The 19,578-nt window shown below is 41.8% G+C and overlaps 1 protein-coding gene and 1 pseudogene across 1 annotated transcript; one reads left to right on the top strand and one right to left on the bottom strand.

The window, feature by feature from the left end:
* Positions 1-10,392: 10,392 nt before the first annotated feature.
* TEX43 (testis expressed 43) lies at positions 10,393-15,288 on the bottom strand. The gene is made up of 3 exons (XM_003912848.4): positions 15,062-15,288; positions 14,231-14,339; positions 10,393-10,648 (listed from the first exon to the last, which is right to left on the bottom strand). Exons 1-3 carry the CDS (start codon positions 15,145-15,147, stop codon positions 10,439-10,441), a joined length of 405 nt encoding a protein of 134 aa, XP_003912897.1. The 5' UTR covers positions 15,148-15,288; the 3' UTR covers positions 10,393-10,438.
* A 3,264-nt stretch (positions 15,289-18,552) lies between these two features.
* Positions 18,553-18,854, top strand: LOC103878802 (annotated as a pseudogene).
* Positions 18,855-19,578: the final 724 nt, after the last annotated feature.

Raw genomic sequence — 19,578 nt, 5'->3', positions numbered from 1 at the left:
ATGTGGGGGTGGGAATGGGGGTGGGGAGAGATTATACTTCACTAAAATTGTCCAGCCAGTCACTAAACAAATAAACAAGCAAATAAGAACAAAATGCACTAGAGTTGGGTGGGACTGGAAGGAATTAGTACCCTAAGTTGCTACAATATATTTTCTAAAATATCCATTTTCCAAGAAAAAATTTTGAGACATGCAAAAAAAGAGAGAAGTTTAATCCATTCACCAAAAAAGAAAAAAAAAAAAAAAAAAAGCAAGTAAGAGAAATGACCAGCTTTGTTTTGTTTATTGAGATGGGGGTCTCACTATATTGCCCAGGCTGGTCTTGAATTTCTGAACTCCAGCAATCCTCCCTCAGCCTCCCAAAATGCTTGGATTACAGGTGTGAGCCATTGTGCCTGGCTGAGCTGTCAGTTTTAACAAAGCATTCAAAGGAACCATTATAAATATGTTCAAAGAACTAAAGAAAACTATGATTAAAGAAGTAGTTCCACCAGCCTGGGCAACATGGCAAGACCTTGTCTCTACAAATAAATAAATGAAAATTAAAAAAAATTAGTACGCCAGTTGTGGTGGCTCACACCTATAATCCAAGCACTTTGGGAGGCCGAGGCAGGTGGATCACCTGAGGTCAGGAGTTCAAGACCAGCCTGGCCAACATGGTGAACCCCATCTCAACTAAAAATAGAAAAAAATTAGCTGGGTGTGTTGGCACGTGCCTGTAATCCTACCTACTTCGGGAGGCTGAGGCAGGAGAATCGCTTGAACCTGGGAGGCGGAGGTCACAGTGAGCCAATATTGTGCCACTGCACTCCAGCCTGGGTGACGAGAGAGAAACTGTCTCAAACAAACAAACAAACAAACAAACAAATTTGGTGTGGTGGCATGTGCCTGTAGTCTCAGCTGCTCGGGAGGCTGAGGCAGGGGGAGTGCTGGAGCCTGGGAGGTGGAAGCTGCAGTGAGCCATGATCTTACTACTGGACTGCAGCTTGGGTGACAGAGCAGGACCCTGTCATGAAAGAAAAGGAACAGAAAAGAAAAGAAAAGAAAAGAAAAGAAAAGAAGGAAGGAAAGAGAGAGAGAGAGAAAAGAAAAAGAAAAAAATAAAATGAATAGTTTCAGCTTGCTGAACATGCGGAGGTGCTGAGAGGGTGGTGCACCTGAAGAGAGCATAGGTGCTCTCTGCTCCTTCCTCCATACCTTGCCTTATGCGTGTCTTCCACCTGGCTGTGCTTAAACTGTATCCTTTTATAATAAAAATAAAAAAGAAGTAGTAAAGGAAGATATGAGAAAAATGTTGCATTAAATAGAGAATAACAGTAAAGAGATAGAAACTATAAAGAGACAAGTGGATATTCTGGAGTTGAAAAGTATAACAAATTAAATATTAATTCACTAGGGGTTGGGGGTAGGGAGGAGGGGATTCAATAGTATCTTCAAACTGGCAGAATAAAAAAGTAGGGAATTTGAAGATAGATTAATAGGGCTTACGTAACATGAAAAACAAAAAGAAAATAGAATGAAGGAAAATTAAGAGTCTTAGAGAAATTTGGGACACCACTCAGTTAATCAACACAGAAGTAATGGAAGCATGAAGGAGAGGGGAAAAAGAATGGAGCAGAAAAAAAAATTGAACATATAATGGCTGAAGTCTTGCCAAATTTATTGAATGTTAACTGACACATCTAGAGTGTCAATGAACTCCAAGTAGGATAAACACAAGTAGACCCACAAACAGAAACATCATAGGAAAAATGCTGAGACTCAGCAACAAAGAATAGCCAAAGAAAACAATGAGTCACTTACAAGGGAACCCCAATAACATTAACAGTTATCTTTTCAGCTGAAACAGTGGCAGCCAGAAGGCAGTGGAATAACATATTCAAAGTGCTCTTAAAAAAAAAAAAAAAAAGAAGCAAAACTAAACCTGACAACCAAGAATCCTATATCCACCAAAGCTTCTTTCAAAAATGATGGTGAAATAAAGATTTCTCAGATTAACAAAAACTAAGACAATTCATTGCTAGTAGACATGCCTTAAAAAAAAAAAAGTAAAGGAAGTTCTTCAGACCAAAAGAAATGGATCTCAGAAGGTAATCTGAATCTACACAAAGAGCAGTAGTGACTTATTTGGCTCTGGCTGCTGTAACAAAATATAGTAGACTGTGTGGCTTAAACTACATTCATTCATGTCTCACAGTTGTGGAATCTGGGAAGTCCAAGGTCAAGGTCCCAGAAGATTGAGTTCCTGGTGAGAGCCTTCTTCTTCCTGGCTTGCAGATGGCCACTTTCTTGCTGTGTTATCACATGGTGAAGAGAGTAAGTGAGCTCTGGTCTCTTTCTCTTCTTATAAGGATATTAATCCCATCATGGGGCTCCACCCTCATGACTCCATCTAAACATACTCACTTCCCAATACAATACTCACCTCCCAATACAATCACATCAGGAGTTGAGGTTTCAACCTTTGAATCTGAGGGGACAAAAACATTTGGTCCCTAACAACCAGTAAATCTAATTATGTAATTATTCAAGATAGTATAAATACATATTTCTTCTGCTTTCTTCTTTTAACTGATTTAAACAGCAATAGTGTAAAATAATATGTATACACTGTATTTTGGGGCCTATAACCTAAACAAATATATTTGCCTGGATGGGTGCGGTGGCTCACGCCTGTAATCCCCGCACTTTGGGAGGTTGAAGAGGGTGGATCACCTGAAGTCAGGAGTTCATGACTAGCCTTGCCAACATGGTGAAACCCTGTCTACTAAAACCACAAAAATCAGCGGGGTGTGATGGCACGTGCCTGTAATCCCAGCTACTCAGGAGGCTGGGGCATGAGAATTGCTTGAACCTGGGAAGCAGAAGTTGCAGTGAGCCAAGATCGCACCACTACACTCCAGCCTGGGCAACAGAGTGAGACTTTGTCTCAAAAAAAAATAAAGTTAAAAAATTTAAAAAAACAAGAAAATATTTGCCAATAACAGCCCAAAGGAGACGGATGGTGGCATAGCTGTTTTGGACTAAAGAAATGACTCCAGATGGTAACTCAAATCCATAGGAACAAATGAAGAGAGCCAGAAATGATAAGTAAGAAGGTTGATATAACAAAAGCTATAAATATATATTTGCTATCTTTCCTTCTTTCAGCTTCTTTAAAAGATATAAAATTATATAATGTAATGATTATACCAATGTGCTGTTGTATTTGTAACATTTAAAAATGTAATATGTGTAACAGTAATAACACAAAAACGGGGGGCAAGAAATAGAGCTATAATGAAGTAATGGGTCTATATCTCACTGAAATTAAATTAGTTGAAATCTGAAGTTGATAAATTAAGTTGCATATGGCAAGCCTGAGAGCAACCACTAAAGAAATACTTCAAAAAATATATTAAATAACTATTAAATAAATTAAAACGCTACTTTGAAAATATTCACTTAATGCAAAAGAAAGCAGTAAATGTAAATTGAGGAACAAAAAGGACATGAGGCATATAGAAAACACAGTAAAACTGCAAATGTAAATCCAACTATTATTCATATTAATTCAACATTCTTCTTTTTAATATTATCAATAACAAAAACTCACTCAAGGGAAAAAAAAAAAGACAATCTGAATAGACCTATTATAAGTAAAAAGATTGAATAAATAACCCAAAACCTAACTGCAAAGAAAAGCCCAGGCTACAGATTGCTTCACTGGTCAATTCTTTTTTTTTGTTTGTTTGAGATGGAGTCTGGCCCTGTCACCCAGGCTGGAGTGCAGTGGCACGATCTCGGCTCACTGCAAGCTCCGCCTCCTGGGTTCATGCCATTCTCCTGCCTCAGCCTCCTAAGTAGCTGGGACCACAAGCGCCGCCACCACGCCCGGCTAATTTTTTTGTATTTTTAGTAGAGATGGGGTTTCACCGTGTTAGCCGGGACGGTCTCGATCTCCTGACCTTGTGATCCGCCCGCCTCGGCCTCCCAAAGTGCTGGGATTACAGGCATGAGCCACCGCGGCCGGCCCGCTTCACTGGTCAATTCTACCAAACATTTAAAGAAGAATTTATACCAATTCTTTTCACATTGTTTCAAAAAAATAGGAAGGATATTTCCCAATTCATTCTATGAAGCCAGTATTACTGTGATATCAAAGCTGCACAGAGCAATATCCCTGTTGAATATGGATGTAAAAATCCTTAGCAAAATAATATCAAATCATATCCAGCAGCATATAAAAAGAATCACAAGCATACCTCATTTTCTTGTGTTTGGCAGACACTGTGTTTTTTACACATTGAAGATTTGTGGCAGCCCCGTTAAGTCATTGGTGCCATTTTTCTAACACTATGCACTCACTTCATGTTTCTGCGTCACATTTTGGAAATTCTAACAATTTTTCAAGCTTTTTCATGATTATTATATCTGTTGTAGTGATCTGTGATCGGTGATCTTTGAAGTTACTATTGGAATTGTTTGGGGCGCCATAAGCTGCACCCATAGAAGACAGAAACGTAATAGATAAATGTGGTGTGTGTTCTGACTGCTCCACTTACTGGCCATTCCCCTATTCCTACGCCTTTCCTTGGACTTCCCTATTCCCTGAGACGCAACAGTATTGAAATTAGTCCAATTAATAACCCTACGATGGCTTCTAAGTGTTCAAGAGAAAGGAAATATCACACGTCTTCCACTTTAAATCTGTATTAGTTGGTTCTCGCTTTGCTATAAAGGAGTACCTGAGACCGGGTAATTTATAAAGAAAAGAGGTTAAATGGGCTAATGGCTGTGCAGGCTGTAGAAGCATGGCGCCACCATTGCTTGGCTTCTGGGGAGGCCTCAGGGGGCTTTTACTCATGGTGGAAGGCAAAGTGGGAGCAGGCACATCACAAGGCAAAAGCAGGGGCAAGAGAGAGTCGGGGTGGGGGAAGTGCTACACACTTAAAGGACCACATCTCATGTGAACTCAGAGTAAAAGCTCACTTATCGCCAAGGGGATGGCCGAAGCCATTCATGAGGGATCTGCCTCCATGATCCACACACCTCCCACCAGGCCCTACCTCCTAGACTTGGGATTACATTTCCACATGAGATTTGGACAGGAACATACATTCAAACTGTATCAAAACTGAAAGCTAGAAATGGTTAAGCTTAGTGAAGAAATGTTGAAAGCCAAGATAGGCCAAAAGAAAGCCTCTTGCATCAAACAGCCAGGTTTTGAATGCAAAGGAAAAGTTCTTGAAGGAAATTAAAAGTGCTATTCCAGGGAATATATGAATGATATTAATAAGTCAAACAGTCATATCGCTGACATGGGGAAAGTTTTAGTGGTCCATATAGAAGGTCAAACCAGCCACAAAATTCTCTTAAGCCAATGCCCAATCCAGAGCAAGCTGAGAGGTGAAGAAGCTGCAGAAGAATAGTCTGAAGCTAGCAGAGGTTGGCTCATGAGGTTTAAGAAGTTGATGAAGCTAGCAGAGGTTGGCTCATGAGGTTTAAGAAGCTGAGTCTATAACACATAGAATTGGTGAGAGCAGGCATCTCTGTTTTGTTCCTGATCTTAGGAGGAAGTGATCCAGTCTTTCTTCACCATTAGTTATAATATTAGCTGTGGGTTTTTTGTTTTGTTTTGTTTGTTTTTAATTTTTTTGCTGTGGGTTTTTCACTGATGAGCTTTATCAGGTTGAGGAAGTTTCCTTTGATTCCTAGTTTTTATCATGAAGGAGTGTTAGATTTTGTTACACACTTGTTTAGTGTCTACTGAGATCATGTGGCTTTTGTGTTTTATTCTTTTGATATAGAGTGTTACATTAACTGATTCTTGGATATTAATCTAACCCTGCATTCCTGGGTTAAATCACAGTTAGTCAGGGTGTGACTTATACTTATACCTTATACATCCTGACTAAATGTGATTTAACCCAGAAACGCAGGGAGGGAGATATTGCACGTTCAGTTCCAGACCGCTGGAAGTGCTCTGAATTAGGCTTTGGCTTAAGGGAATTCTGTGGCTGGCTTGATCTTCTATGTAGACCACTAAAACTTTCCCCATATCAGCAACATGGCTGTGTCACTTAGCATTCTTGTATTCCCTGGAGTAGTACTTTTAATTTCCATCACTGGAAGAATTGCAATAAAGCAAGTATTGCAATAAAGTGAATCACACAAATTTTTTTTGGTTTCCAAATGCATATAAAAGTTACATTTACGGCTGGGAGCGATGGCTCACGCCTGTAATCCCAGCACTTTGAGAGGCCGAGGTGGCCAGACGATGAGGTCAGGGGTTTGAGACCAGCCCGACCAACATGGTGAAACCTCATCTCTACTAAAAACACCAAAACTAGCCAGGCTTGGTGGCACGTGCCTGTAATCCCAGTTACTCAGCAGGCTGAGGCAGGAGAATTGCTTGAACCTGGGAGGCAGAGGCTGCATTGAGCTGAGATGGCGCCACTGTACTCTAGCCTGGGTGAGAGAGCGAGACTCCATCTCAAAAAAAAAAAAAAAAAAAAATTACATTTATGCTATAGTGTAGTATATTAAGTGCGCAATAGCATTCTGTCCAAAAAATGTACATACTTAAATCTTAAAATATTGTTTTTGTTTGTTTTGAGATGAGGTCTTGCTTTGTCACCCAGGCTGGAGTGCAATGGCCTGATCTCGCCTCACTGCAACCTCTGCCTCCCGGGTTCAAGCAGTTCTCCTGTCTCAGCCTCCCGAGTAGCTGGGACTACAGGCGCCCGCCGCCATGCTCGGCTAATTTTTTTTTTTTAGTAGAGACAGGGTTTCACCGTGTTAGCCAGGATGGTCTCAACTCCTGACCTGGTAATCCGCCCACCTAGGCCTCCCAAAGTGCTGGGATTACAGGCGTGAGCCACTGCGCCAGGCAATATTGTTTTTTAGAAAAGCTTCAGTATGCTGTTTTCACCTGTGAATAGCCACTGCACTCCAGCCTGTGCAACAGAGCAATAATTTGTCTTTAGGAAAATAAAACAAAAAGGCTGGGTGTGGTGGCTCATGCCTGTAATCCCAACACTCTGGGAGGCTGAAGTGGGAGGATCAGCTGAGGTCAGGAGTTCAAGACCAGCCTGGCCTGGCCAACGTAGTAAAACCCCATCTCTACTAAAAATACAAAATTTAGCCGGGCATGGTGGCAGGTGCCTGTAGACCCAGCTCTGGAGGCTGAGGCAGGAGCATTGCTTGAACCTGGGAGGTGGAGGTTGCAGTGAGCCGAGATTGTGCCACCGCACTCCAGCCTGGCTGACAGAGTGAGACTCCGTCTCAAAATAAATAAATACATAAACAAATAAGTAAAACAAATAACCTAACATTTAAAAAAAAGTGTATTACTGGCTGGGCGCAGTGGCTCATGCCTGTAATCCCAGCATTTTAGGAGGCCGAGGTGGGTGGATTGCCTCAGCTCAAGGGTTCAAGACCAGTCTGGTCAACACGGTGAAACCCAAAATACAAAAAACTTAGCTGGGTATGGTGGTGTGAGCCTGTAGTCCCAGCTATATTACTAAATAGTAATTTGGTGAGAATATGCCAAGAACCTCAAGTCTGAACTGCTTTTTATCCAAGGCTGCCGTCTCAGTTATCTTTGATATGCTACGAAGCACCTGGCCTAAATTAAACAGAATTTATATATGCCACTTCATGATACGAAGACGGCATATTGAGCATTTGTCACGTTAAGAATAGCTGTGCTTGGCTGGGCCGCGGTGGCTCATGCCTGTAATCCCAGCACTTTGGGAGGCCGAGGCAGGCAGATCACGAGGTCAGGAGATGGAGACCATCCTGGCGAACAAGGTAAAACCCCGTCTCTACTAAAAACACAAAAATGTAACCAGGTGTCCTGGCATGCGCCTGTAGTCCCAGCTAGCTACTTGGGATGTTGAGGCAGGAGAATCGCTTGAACCTGGGAGGTGGAGGCTGCAATGAGCTGAGATCATGCCACTGCACTCCAGCTTGGGCGACAGAGCGACTCCGTCTCAAAAAACAAACAAAACCAAATGAAATGAAATGAAATAAAAATAAAATAAAATAAAATAAAATAAAATAAAATAAAATAAAAGTTTTGCTATGTTGCTCAGGCTGGTCTCTAACCAATGGGCTCAAGCAATCCTCCCCACATTTCAGCATCTGTAGCTGGGACTACAAGCCCACATCACCGCACCTGGCTATCTCTTTTGAATATCCTATTTAGTGGCATTTCATACATTCACCTTTAGCAACCATCCATCTCTAGAATTTTTCCATCATGCCAATCTGAAATTCTGTACATATTAAAATGATAACTTCCCCATTCCTCCTCCCCACAGACTGTGGTAAACTAATTATTCTTTTTCTTTCTTTCTTTCCCTTTTTCTTTTTCTCCCTTCCCTTCCCTTCCCTCCCTTCCCTCTTCCCTTCCCTTCCTTCCCTTCCCTTTCTTCTTCCCTTCCTTCCCTCCCTTTTTATCATACGATCTCGCCCACCAGCCTCCCACCTCCCAAAACCTGCCTCCGCACGTTTCACCACACCTGCCACTTCTCCTGGCTGGTCTCGAATTCCCAACCTCAGGTGATCCATCCACCTCGGCCTCCCAAAGGTGCTAGGATTACAGGTGTGAGCCACTGTGCCCAGCTATTCTTTCTTTCTTTATGAAGGTGACTATTTTCGGATCTCACATAAGAGGAATCCACACAATATTTATTCTTTTGTGTCTGGGTTGTTTTATTTAGTATGATGTTTTAATGTTCCTCCATGTTGTAGCATGTATCAGAATATCACTCCTTTTTGTGGGTAAATGATATTCCATTGTAGGTGTATACCACATTTTGCTTATCCATTCATTAGCTGATCAACATTTGGGTTGTTTCCACATTTTTGCTCTTGTGAATAATGCTGCTATGAACACTGGTGTACAAATATCTGTTCACATTCTTGGTGTCAATTCTTTTGAGTATATTCTGAGAGGTGGAATTGCTGAATCATATGGTAATTCTACGTTTAATTTTTTGAGGAACTACCAGGCTGTCTTTTACAGTGGCTGCATCACTTTACATATGGTAGTTGTTGTGTAGCCAAATTATGTGAATAAATTATTTGCTGTAGGAAATTGGCACTTGGATACTCTAAACCAATACAGAAAATGTATCTCTCTTAAGGAAGGAGACCACTACTACTCCTGCTGCCCTCCTCCCTCCACCTTGTGTAGTTCACAAGACAGGAGGAAAGAGAGAAAGAAAAAAGTTAGAAAGAAATAAAAATAAGATAAATAGCCAGACAACCTTGACACCACCACCCTGCCCTAGCGGTTAAAAAAAGTAGTAATAATAACATCAACCCCTGACCTAAACTACTTGTGTTATCTGTAAATTCCAGACACTGTATGAAAAAAGCATTGTAAAACTTTTTGTTCTGTTAGCTGATGCATGTAGCCCCTAGTCACGTTTCCCACGCTTGCTCGATCTATCACAACCCTTTCACGTGGACCCCTTAAAGTTGTAAGCCTTTAAAAAGTCCAAGAATTTCTTTTTCGGGGAGCTCGGCTCTTAAGATGCTAGTCTGCTGACGCTCCCGGCTGAATAAAAAAACCTCTTCCTTCTTTAATTCAGTGTCTGAGGAGTTTCGTCTGTGGCTCGTCCTGCTACACTCTCACTAAAATTGTTTGATGCATCAAAGAGTTTTCTGCCAAACACTTCTAATTACCATGGTGATTAATTACCAGTATCCAGAATCTTAGGTATATGTGTGTTGGAGTAGTCAGAAAAGAGGAGGTTAGGTGGAATCAGCAAGTAGCAAAAATATTTCCAAATCTTGCCAGGCGTGGTGGCTCACACCTGTAATCCCAACACTTTGGGAGGTTTAGGTGGGTGGATCACTTGAGCTCAGGAGTTTGAGACCAGCCTGAGGAACATGATGAAACCTCACCTCTACAAAAAATAAAAAATTAGCCAGGCATGCTCTCTTTCCTCCTGAATTGTGCACTTATAGACCCAGCTACTCGGGATGCAGAGGTTGCAGTGAGCCGCTGGGCAACAGAGCGAGACTCTGTATCAAAAATAAATAAATAAATTAATTAAACATCCTGCAACTCTATTTCAGTTTGGTTCATCTGACATTGAAGATCAACGAGGATGAATAATAGAGATACAGTGAGGAGGAGAGAAAGGTAGAGGAATGTGGTAAGATTAGGCAGTGGAACTGGATTGGTCTGCTGATTCTTATGTGCTTAGTGTGAAATGAATGTCAGCAAGGCAGTTTTCCTTCCTCCTCCACTTCATCTCAGATTATCTCAGAGTCTGTTTCCTTGCTAAAGCTTGTATAATCTCTAAGTTATACAACTGACTTAAGACCTTTAAACAAATTGAACTTGCAGGTGAAATACAAATTTACAACACATTAAACATTTATCAGAGACAGTAAGAGAGCAGAGATTGAAACACTTTATTATTTTACTCTTCTTCCATCAGACTAGTCGCCTCCTGAAGCCATGGGAAATCACAGTGCTTTGGTATCTGGAGAGAGGCGAATGCAGAGGCATATCTGCAATTTTTATTTCTGGTGGGCCTTTCTGCAAGACAACTTTGCGATCTTCCCCATGGCAAAGCCTTTCACTGTGATCCAAAAACAGAGAGTCTTCTAAAGGGCCAGTATGGATTCCACACACTTCTGCTCGCTAAGAGGAAAGAAAATCTTCTCTGTTACACATCAAACATCATTTTCTTGTTAGATTAAGAGGGAAGTTTCACCAGGAGCCATGGCTCATACCTCTAATCCCAGCACTTTGGGAAGCCAAGAAAGATTGCTTGAGCTCAGGAGTTTGAGACCAGCCTGGGCAACATAGCAAGACGCCATCTATACAAAAAATAAAAAATTAGGTGGGTATGGTGGCACATGTCTGTGAGGCTGAGGCAAGAGAATCCCTTGATCCTGGGAAACCAAGGCTGCAGTGAGCTATGATCACACCCCTGCACTTCAGCCTGGGCAAGAGAGTGAGACCCCATCCCCTCTCCAAAAAAAGATGGAAATTTCCCCATAGTTTTTCTAACCATCCTGGTTGAGAAGGAAGCTCTGCTGAACAGAGGAACATCCCTTTTCTAAAAGCAATGCTTTGTGGGTCAGTGTGATCTGACTACCAGAAAGAGTCATGCAGATTATAAAGGTGATACATTTGGAGGCAGATCGTTGAACTTGAGCTTCACTGCTTAACGTGACCTTTTCAAGTCCTTTACTCCCAGAAGACTCAGTTTTTTCAAATATAAAATGGGAATATTAAAGGATTCTTTGAGTAGCAAATAAAATATATGTGAATGAAAAAGCTTTGCCAACTACTAAGTATCAAAAGGGTATAAAGTATAATGGTGCTGTTATGACTGTTGAATAAATAAATAACAACTATTTGAAGTTATTAACTTAAATACATATCTACTTCTGATTCTTCAATATTGCCAAATAGCATTCTGGCCTGTTCTTGGGATGCAGTCCCAACTCTGGTATGTTGTGTTTATATATATATATGTATATATTTATGAAAAATAAATAAATTAATTAAACATCCTGCAAGTCTGTTTCAGTTTGGTTCATCTGACATTGAAGATCAAAGAGGATGAATAATAAAGATACAGTGAGGAGGAGAGAAAGGTAGAGGAATGTGGTAAGATTAGGCAGTGGAACTGGATTGGTCTGCTAATTATATATATATAAAATGCTGTGTTATATATATATATAGTTCACAGATGGGGGGCCTTAGTCTGTCACCCAGGCTGGAGTGCAGTGGTGCAATCGTAACTCACTGCAGCCTGGAACTCCTAGGCTCAAGCAATCCTCCTGCCTCAGCCTCCCAAGCAGCTGGAACTACAGCACACACCACAATGCACAATGCCTGGATAATTTTTTTTTAATTTATAGACAGGATCTCGCCATGTTGCTCTGGCTGGTCTTAAACTCCTGGCCTCAAACCACGCCCCTGTCTCAGCCTCCCAAAGTGCTAGGATTAGAGGCATAAGCCACTGCACCCAGCCTCTGTGCTACATTTTTTAATGTTGTTAGATGCAGTTTTTAAACTCCTAATGGAAAAATGGTGAGGATAAATAAAAGGAAGGAAAGCATAAGTTAGCATTTACTCAGTGTGGGAACATTCACTTTACTTAATTACTTAATTCACTTATTTAAGTTTCATTGGTAGGAACACTGTCAACTAAATTGCAAAAGTAAAATAGCTCTGAAAAATGATGCTGAATCATAGCTCTAAAAGTAAGGTCAAGAATAAGTGTTTTGATGCAATCAAAACAAAGTTTTTCTTTACTGATTTTAACTTATAAAGTTTACAACCTATAATTCTCATAAATGAAAAAGTCAATACTGTTACCATGCTGAAGCTACTTAGGGCATTTAAAACGACCTTGATACGCTACTAAATTACATGAAATGCAGACTAATATTAAGACTGTAGTAAATCTGAGTAAACATATTTGTTTATTTATTTATTTATTTTGAGATGGAGTCTTGCTCTGTTGCCCAGGCTGGAGTGCACTGGTGTGATCTGGCTTGCTGCAACCTCTGTCTCCTGGATTCAAGCGATTCTCCTGCCTCAGCCTCCCAAGTAGCAGGGATTACAGGCACGTGCCATCATGCCCGGCTAATTTTTGTATTTTTAGTAGAGATGGGGTTTCACCATGTTGGCCAGGCTGGTCTCGAACTCCTGACCTCAGGTTATCTGCCTGCCTCGGCCTCCCAAAGTGCTAGGATCACAGGCATGAGCCATCGCAGCAGCCACAAAATGTTTTAAAACAAACCTGTTGGAATCCCTGCTTTAGATTATTTTGAGCATATACCTAGAAGTGGAATTGCTGAATCATATGGTAATTCTATGTTTAATTTTTTGAAGAATGGTCTCACTATCTTCTACAGTGGCTGCAGCATTTTACCTATATAGTTTTCCTGCTGTTTTAAAACTATTGACTGGAGCCAGGTACAGTGGTTCATGCCTGTAATCCTAGCACTTTGGGAGGCCGAGGCAGGAGGATCGCTTGAGCCCAGGAGACCAACCTGGACCACATAGAGAGATCCCATGTCTACAAAAAATACCAAAACTCTCTGGGCATGGTGGCATATGCCTGTAGTCCCGGCTGCTCAGGAGGCTGAGGTGGGAGGATCACCTGAGCCCAAGAGGTTGCTGAAGCTGCAGTGAGCCATGACTGCATCATTGCACTCCTGTCTGGGTGACAGAGTGAGACCCTATCTCTAAATAAATAAATAAATAAATAAAGTAGGCCCGGCGTGGTGGCTAACTCCTATAATCCTAGAACTTTGGAAGGCTGAGGCAGTAGGATCGCTTGAGCTCAGGAGTTCAAGACCAAACTGGAAGTCATAGTGAGACCTCATCTCTACTAAAAATAAAAAAGCTAGCAAGGCGTGGTGATGTGCACCTGTAATCCCAGCTACTTGTGAGGTTGAGGCAGGAGAATCAATTGAGCTCAGCAGATTGAGGCTGCAGTGAGCTTTGATCATGCCACTGCACTCCAGCCTGGACGACAGAGCAAGACCCTGTCTCCAAAAAGAAAAAAAGGAATAAGTAAATAAAACCGCTGACTGAACAGGAGCATTGAATGGGTAAATCATGTGTAAAACTAGCCAAAATATTCCCATGCCTCGCTATCTGAATATGCAGTGCAACCTAAAAAATATACACTCTGTAGTGTACCTTTAATATTAATGGCATCTTCTGATGATGAGTTTAACAACTTCTAGATAGCATCACGTGAAATTTCTGAAATTCTTCAGTATATAAATAGGTTATTTAAACAAATATTACTATTTAACATTCATTTGCAAGTTTATGTGCAGTACATCAAAACAGTTTTTGTATAGTTATGTACATCTATCACAGATATACTAAATTATATATATATTACTTATTTATTTATTTAGAGACAGAATCTAGCTCTGTCGCCCAGGCTAGATTGCAGTGGCGCAATCTCGGCTCACTGCAACCTCTGCCTCCCGGGTTCAAGAGATTCTCATGCCTCAGCCTCCCAAGTAGCTGGGATTACAAGTGCCCGCCACTATGCCCAGCTAATTTTCATATTTTTAGTAGAGACGGGGTTTCACCATGTTGGCTAGGCTGGTCTTGAACTCCTGACCTCAAATGATCCACCAGCCTCTGGTCTCCCAAAGTGCTACAATTATTGGCATGAGTCACCGTATCCAACTTAATGTTTTTTTTTTTTTTTTCTTATGTATGCTTATGGGGAAATACCTTCAGATTCACATTCCTGAATATCATGTTTTCTTTCCAAGGCATAACATAACGTCTTGGGATCATCCCTTGCTTTAATGAAAATTGTGGCAAATGAATCTCCTCATACCTGACGATTAGGAAAGCAAGAAGAAAAGATATCTTGTGAGCCAAATACAATCATTTTAGCATCATTCCATGGACTGGAGGCAGTTGTGCATTCACGTTTAGTCCCCTGCTGCTGCAGGACAGACAGCTGTGCTATTGAAACTCAACTAAAAGATAACCATTTAAGTACCCAGGTATCACCAAGATCAAGTCAGGGCCAGGTATCTGTAACTCTAACTGCATGCTATCCTTTACAATTTGCCCACAATGTCCATTTTAATCTGACTTTTTTTTTTTTTTTTTTTAAATGAGATGGAGTGCATCACCATGCCCAGCCGGGGTTTTGCCATGTTGGTCAGGCTGGTCTCAAATTCCTGACCTCAAGTGATCCAGCCGCCTTGGCCTCCCAAACTGTTGACTTTAGAGCTGTGAGCCACTGCATCAGGCCCATTTTAACTTGACTTTAAGGGAAAAGTCAAGGTACCTGGGTTTGCCTCAGGCCTACCCACTGCCTAAAGGAAATGTCTGGCCAGCCACAAAAAACAGTAACTATATTGACTTCTGAATTTATGTTTGCTCTACACTCAGGTCACACTTGCTTTCCTTGCACACATATTTCCCTCTGGAACATAAAACTTTCTATATAGATGCCAAAGGGGAACACAAAGTTATTGACCTTATCTTTGTAGCTCCCAGGTTGCAAAACAAGCAAACAAAAACCCCCAGAACCCCGTAAGTCCTTACTTATTAGCAGATTTGTAGGGACTCTCATCAGAGCAGTTGTTACTGAGTTTAGGCAAAGTAGGATAAGTATCTTTCCCTGAAGCCATTCCTGACAGCAGTGGATGGAATTCTCATCTACTTTACTAACTCACTAGTCTAATTATGATGACAACGCTGCTCTGATGTAACAATGTTTTGCTAACTTCATAGTAACTCTCAGCAGTTACAGTAGCAGTTAAGTGTGTCCAGCTTACAGGTGTGGTGGTGGGTGCCCGTAATCCCAGCTACTCAGGGGGCTGAGGCAGGAGAATCACTTGAACCCAGGAGGCAGAGGCACTGCACTCCAACCTGGGTGACAGAGTGAGATCTATCTTAAAAAAAAAAAAAAAGTGTCCAGCTCAGAGCTATTTTAAGGGCTTTTAAAAAAATCCCCCTTCTGGCCTGGGCACAGTGGCTCATGCCTGTAATCCTAGCACTTTGGGAGGATGAGGCAGAAGGATCACTTGAGCCCAGGAATTCGAGACCAGCCTGGGCAACATAGTAAATTCCTATCTCTACAAAAAATAAAAAAATTTGGCCAGGTGTAGTGGCTCATGCCTGTAATCCCAGCACTTTGGGAGTCCAAGGCAGATGTTATCACTTAAGGTCAGGAGTTCAAGACCAGGCTGGCCAACATGGTAAAACACCATCTCTATTAAAAACACAAAAATTAGCCAGGCATGGTGGTGTGCACCTGTAATCCCAGCTACTCGGGAGGCTGAGGCAGGAGGATTGCTTGAACCCGGGAGGCGGAGGTTGCAGTGAACAGAGATGGTGCCAGTCCAGTCCAGCCTGGGTGACAGAGCAAGACTCTGTCTCAAAAAATTAAATAAATAAATAAATAAATAAATAAGCCAGGCATGGTCACGTGTACTTGTGGTCCCAGCTACTTGAGAGGCTGGGGCCAGAGGATCACTTGAACCCAGGAGGCTGAGGCTGCAGTGAGCTGTGATTGCACCACTGCACTCCAGTCTGGGCAACAGAGCAACAGCTTGTCTCCAAAAAATAAGACAAGACAAGACAAAACAAAACAAAACAAAACAAATCTCTTCTTGAGTAAAACATCATTCTTATAATGAGCAATTAAAAAATGAAGATGTTTGTTTGTGACATAATACAAATTTGACACATACTAGAAAATATGTTGAACTGAACAATTATTCAGGCCGGGCACGGTGGCTCACGCCTGTAAGCCCAGCACTTTGGGAGCCTGAGGCGGGCAGATCATGAGGTCAGGAGATCGAGACCTTGCTGGTTAACATGGTGAAACCCCATCTCTACTAAAAAATACAAAAAAAATTAGCCGGGCATGATGGTGGGCACCTGTAGTCCCAGCTACTGGGGAGGCTGAGGCAGGAGAATGGTGTAAACCTGGGAGACGGAGCTTGCAGTAAGCCAAGATCGCGCCACTGCACTCCAGCCTGGGCCATAGAACGAGACTTCGTCATTAAAAACAAACAAACAAACAAAAAATCGCTTCAAATTCACATTCTTTATTGGTCCATGGCTGATTTTCCTCTTTATATATTGCGCATGCCACCTACAGTCAACTGATTTTCAACAAAGGTGCCAAGAACACACATGAGGGAAAAGACAGTCTTTTCAATACACGGTGCTGGGGAAATTGAACATCCCCATGAAGAAGAATGAGACTAGACTCCTACCTCTTACCATACACAAAAATCACCTCAAAATGGATTAGGATTAAATGTAGCTTGAAATTACAAAACTACTAGAAAACATACGGAAATAGTCTACAACATTGGGCTGGGCAAGGTTTTTTTGTTTGTTTTTTTGTTTTTTCTGAGACAGGGAGGTTCTCTGTCACTCAAGGTTGAGTGCAGTGGCGCAATCACTGCTCCCTGCAGCCTCAACCTCAATCAATCGTGGGCACAGGTGAGCTTCCCACCCCAACCTCCCGAGTAGCTGGGACCACAGGTGTGCACCACTATGCCTGGCTAATTTTTAATTTTTTTGTAGAGATGGGGTTTTGCCATGTTCCCAGGCTGGTCTTGAACTCCTATGCTTATGTGATTCACCCACTCTAGCCTCCCAAAGTGCTGGGATTACAGGTGTGAGCCACTTCGCCTGGCCCAAGGATTTTTAAAATAAGACCTCAGCAAAACAGGCCAATAGCAAAAATAAACACATGGGATTACATCAAACTGACAGACTTTTGCACAGCAAAGGAAACAGGAGTGATGAGACAACCTACAGAATGGGATGAAACATCTGCAAAATATGTACCCGACAAGGGGTTAAAAACCAGACTATATAAAGAACAGTGAAAAATGACCAATCTGATTTAAAACTGGGTAAAAGGACTGGGTGTGCTGGCTCACGCCTATAATCCCAGCACTTTGGGAGGCTGAGGCGGGAGGATTGCTTGAGCCCAGGAGTTCGAGACCAGTGTGGTGTTAGGCATGGTGGATCCTCAGGCAGGAAGGTCACTTGAGCACCGAAGGTCGAGGCTGCAGTGAGCCATGACTGTGCCACTGCACTCCCAGCCCAGGCAACACAGCAAGACCCTGTCTCAAAAGGTAAAAGATCTTAGTAGGCATTTCTCAAAAGAATGCATGCAAAGGTCAAGTACATGAAAAAATGCTCAACATCACTATATACTGCACAACTGATACGTGTCCCATTTATGTTTCACCATCTATTACATTCAGCTCGAGTGTAAATCCAATTTGTCTAAACCCAAATCAATCCAGCCTATTTTATTTCCTAAGATTTGTCATATTGCAGAATATTTTAGATTATGAAAACTGATTTTAATAAAGGTTACAAGTGAGGATAAATGCTTAAACTACTAAAACAGAGAGATGGAGGGTTATTAGTGTAAGTCCTACCCACTGGCAAGTAGGAAAAATATTAATATTAGGCTAAGCAGGAAGAATTACTGCAAGACATGCTGGTTTGATGAGAGCATAAACTAAATGAATACATACCTAAGAACAGTTTGCACATCTTCATTTGGATAGCCAGAAAGGTTCAGAAAGAGTCATCTTAGATACATTTTTATTTTATTTTTGGAGACAGAGTCTTGCTCTGTGCCCAGTCTGGAGTGCAGTGGCATGATCTCCATTCACTGCAACCTCCTCCTCCCAGGTTCAAGCAATTCTCCTGCCTCAGGCTCCCGAGTAGCTGGGACCACAGGCACATGCTGCCATGCCTGGCCGATTTTTTGTATTTTAGTAGAGATGGGTTTTCACCGTGTTGTCCAGGCTGGTCTCGAACTCCTGAGCTCAGGCAATCCGCCTGCCTCGGCCTCCCAGTGTTAGAATTACAGGCATGAACCACCATGCCCGGCCGATAAATTTTTAAAGAACCTTAAAAACTCCCCTTTCCTCAGCTGCTGCCAAGGTGCTTGGTCCTTCCAAGGAAGCTAAGGCCACACTGGGGTGAGAGCCTCACTTTATCCAGCGATTAGCACTGTGTCCAGCAGCGCCAACCCCACACATGCCCGTGCCATGGCCTCCCTCTCCCAGCTTGCCTACATCTACTCGGCCCTCGTTCTGCATGATGATAAAATCAAAGCCCTCATTAAAGCAGCTGGTGTAAATGTTGAACCTTTCTGGCCTGGTGTGTTTGCAAATGCCCTAGCCAATGTCCGCATTGGGAACCCAATTTGCAATGTAAGGGCTGGTGGACCTGCAGTAGCTGGAGGTCCTGCCCACTCCACTGCTACTGCTTCAGTTGAAAAAAAGTGGAAGCAAAGAAAGAACAATCTGAGGAGTCTGATAAGGACATGGGCTTTGGTCTTTTTGACTAAACCTCTTTTATAGCATATTCAATAAAAACCTAAACTTTGAAAAAAAGAAATAAATAACCTTAAAAATTGAAGCACTGTTTTCTGTATGGCAGTAGGATGCAACACAAGCCAGAAATCTGAATGGTTTTCAAATGTTAAAGAAACAACTATTGGCCAGGTGTGGTGGCTCACACCTGTAATCCCAATACTTCGGGAGGCTGAGGCAGGTGGATCACCTGAGGTCAGGAGTTCAAGACCAGCCTGGCCAACATGGTGAAACTCCATCTCTACTAAAAATACAAAAAAATTAGCTGGGTGTGGTGGCGTGTGCTTGTAATCCCAGCCACTTGGGAGGCTGAGGCAGGAGAATCGCTTGACCCAGGAGGCAGAGGTTGCAGTGAGCTGATACCGCGTCATTGCACTCCAGCCTGGGCGACAAAAGTGAAAACTCCCTCTCAAAAAAAAAAAGAAAAAAAGAAAAAAAAACTATTGATAAAAAACCAGGAAAGTGTGGAGAAGAAACAATCTTGACGAAGATAAAGTAGTTTCAGGCATCAATGCCCTTAAAAAGGCATAATTTTGCTAGAAAAATTGGCAATATTTATAATATGTGGCATTTAAGTATTCAGATTATCTTTCTTAATGTACTAATTCTAAAATCACCTCCCATAAATTGTTTTGAGTCAATATCCAGTTACCTTTTAAAAATATTTTTCTTGGTTATAGCAATTTTATGAAAAAACAT

The sequence above is a fragment of the Papio anubis genome, chromosome 5, assembly GCF_008728515.1.
Source record: "Papio anubis isolate 15944 chromosome 5, Panubis1.0, whole genome shotgun sequence".
NCBI lineage: Eukaryota > Metazoa > Chordata > Mammalia > Primates > Cercopithecidae > Papio > Papio anubis.
Note: the sequence above shows the minus strand (reverse complement) of the source record. Positions and strands in the feature narration are given on the sequence as shown.

Bases quoted from the DNA above. Each gene is read 5' to 3' on its own strand.
- TEX43 (XM_003912848.4), bottom strand. From the start codon at position 15,147: ATGGCTTCAGGGAAAGATACTTATCCTACTTTGCCTAAACTCAGTAAC. The intron at 14,340-15,061 runs GTAAGGACTTAC...CCTAATCGTCAG, and splicing joins CCCTACAAATCTGCTAATAA to GTATGAGGAGATTCATTTGC. The intron at 10,649-14,230 runs GTATTTCCCCAT...CTTTCCTCTTAG, and splicing joins TCAGGAATGTGAATCTGAAG to CGAGCAGAAGTGTGTGGAAT.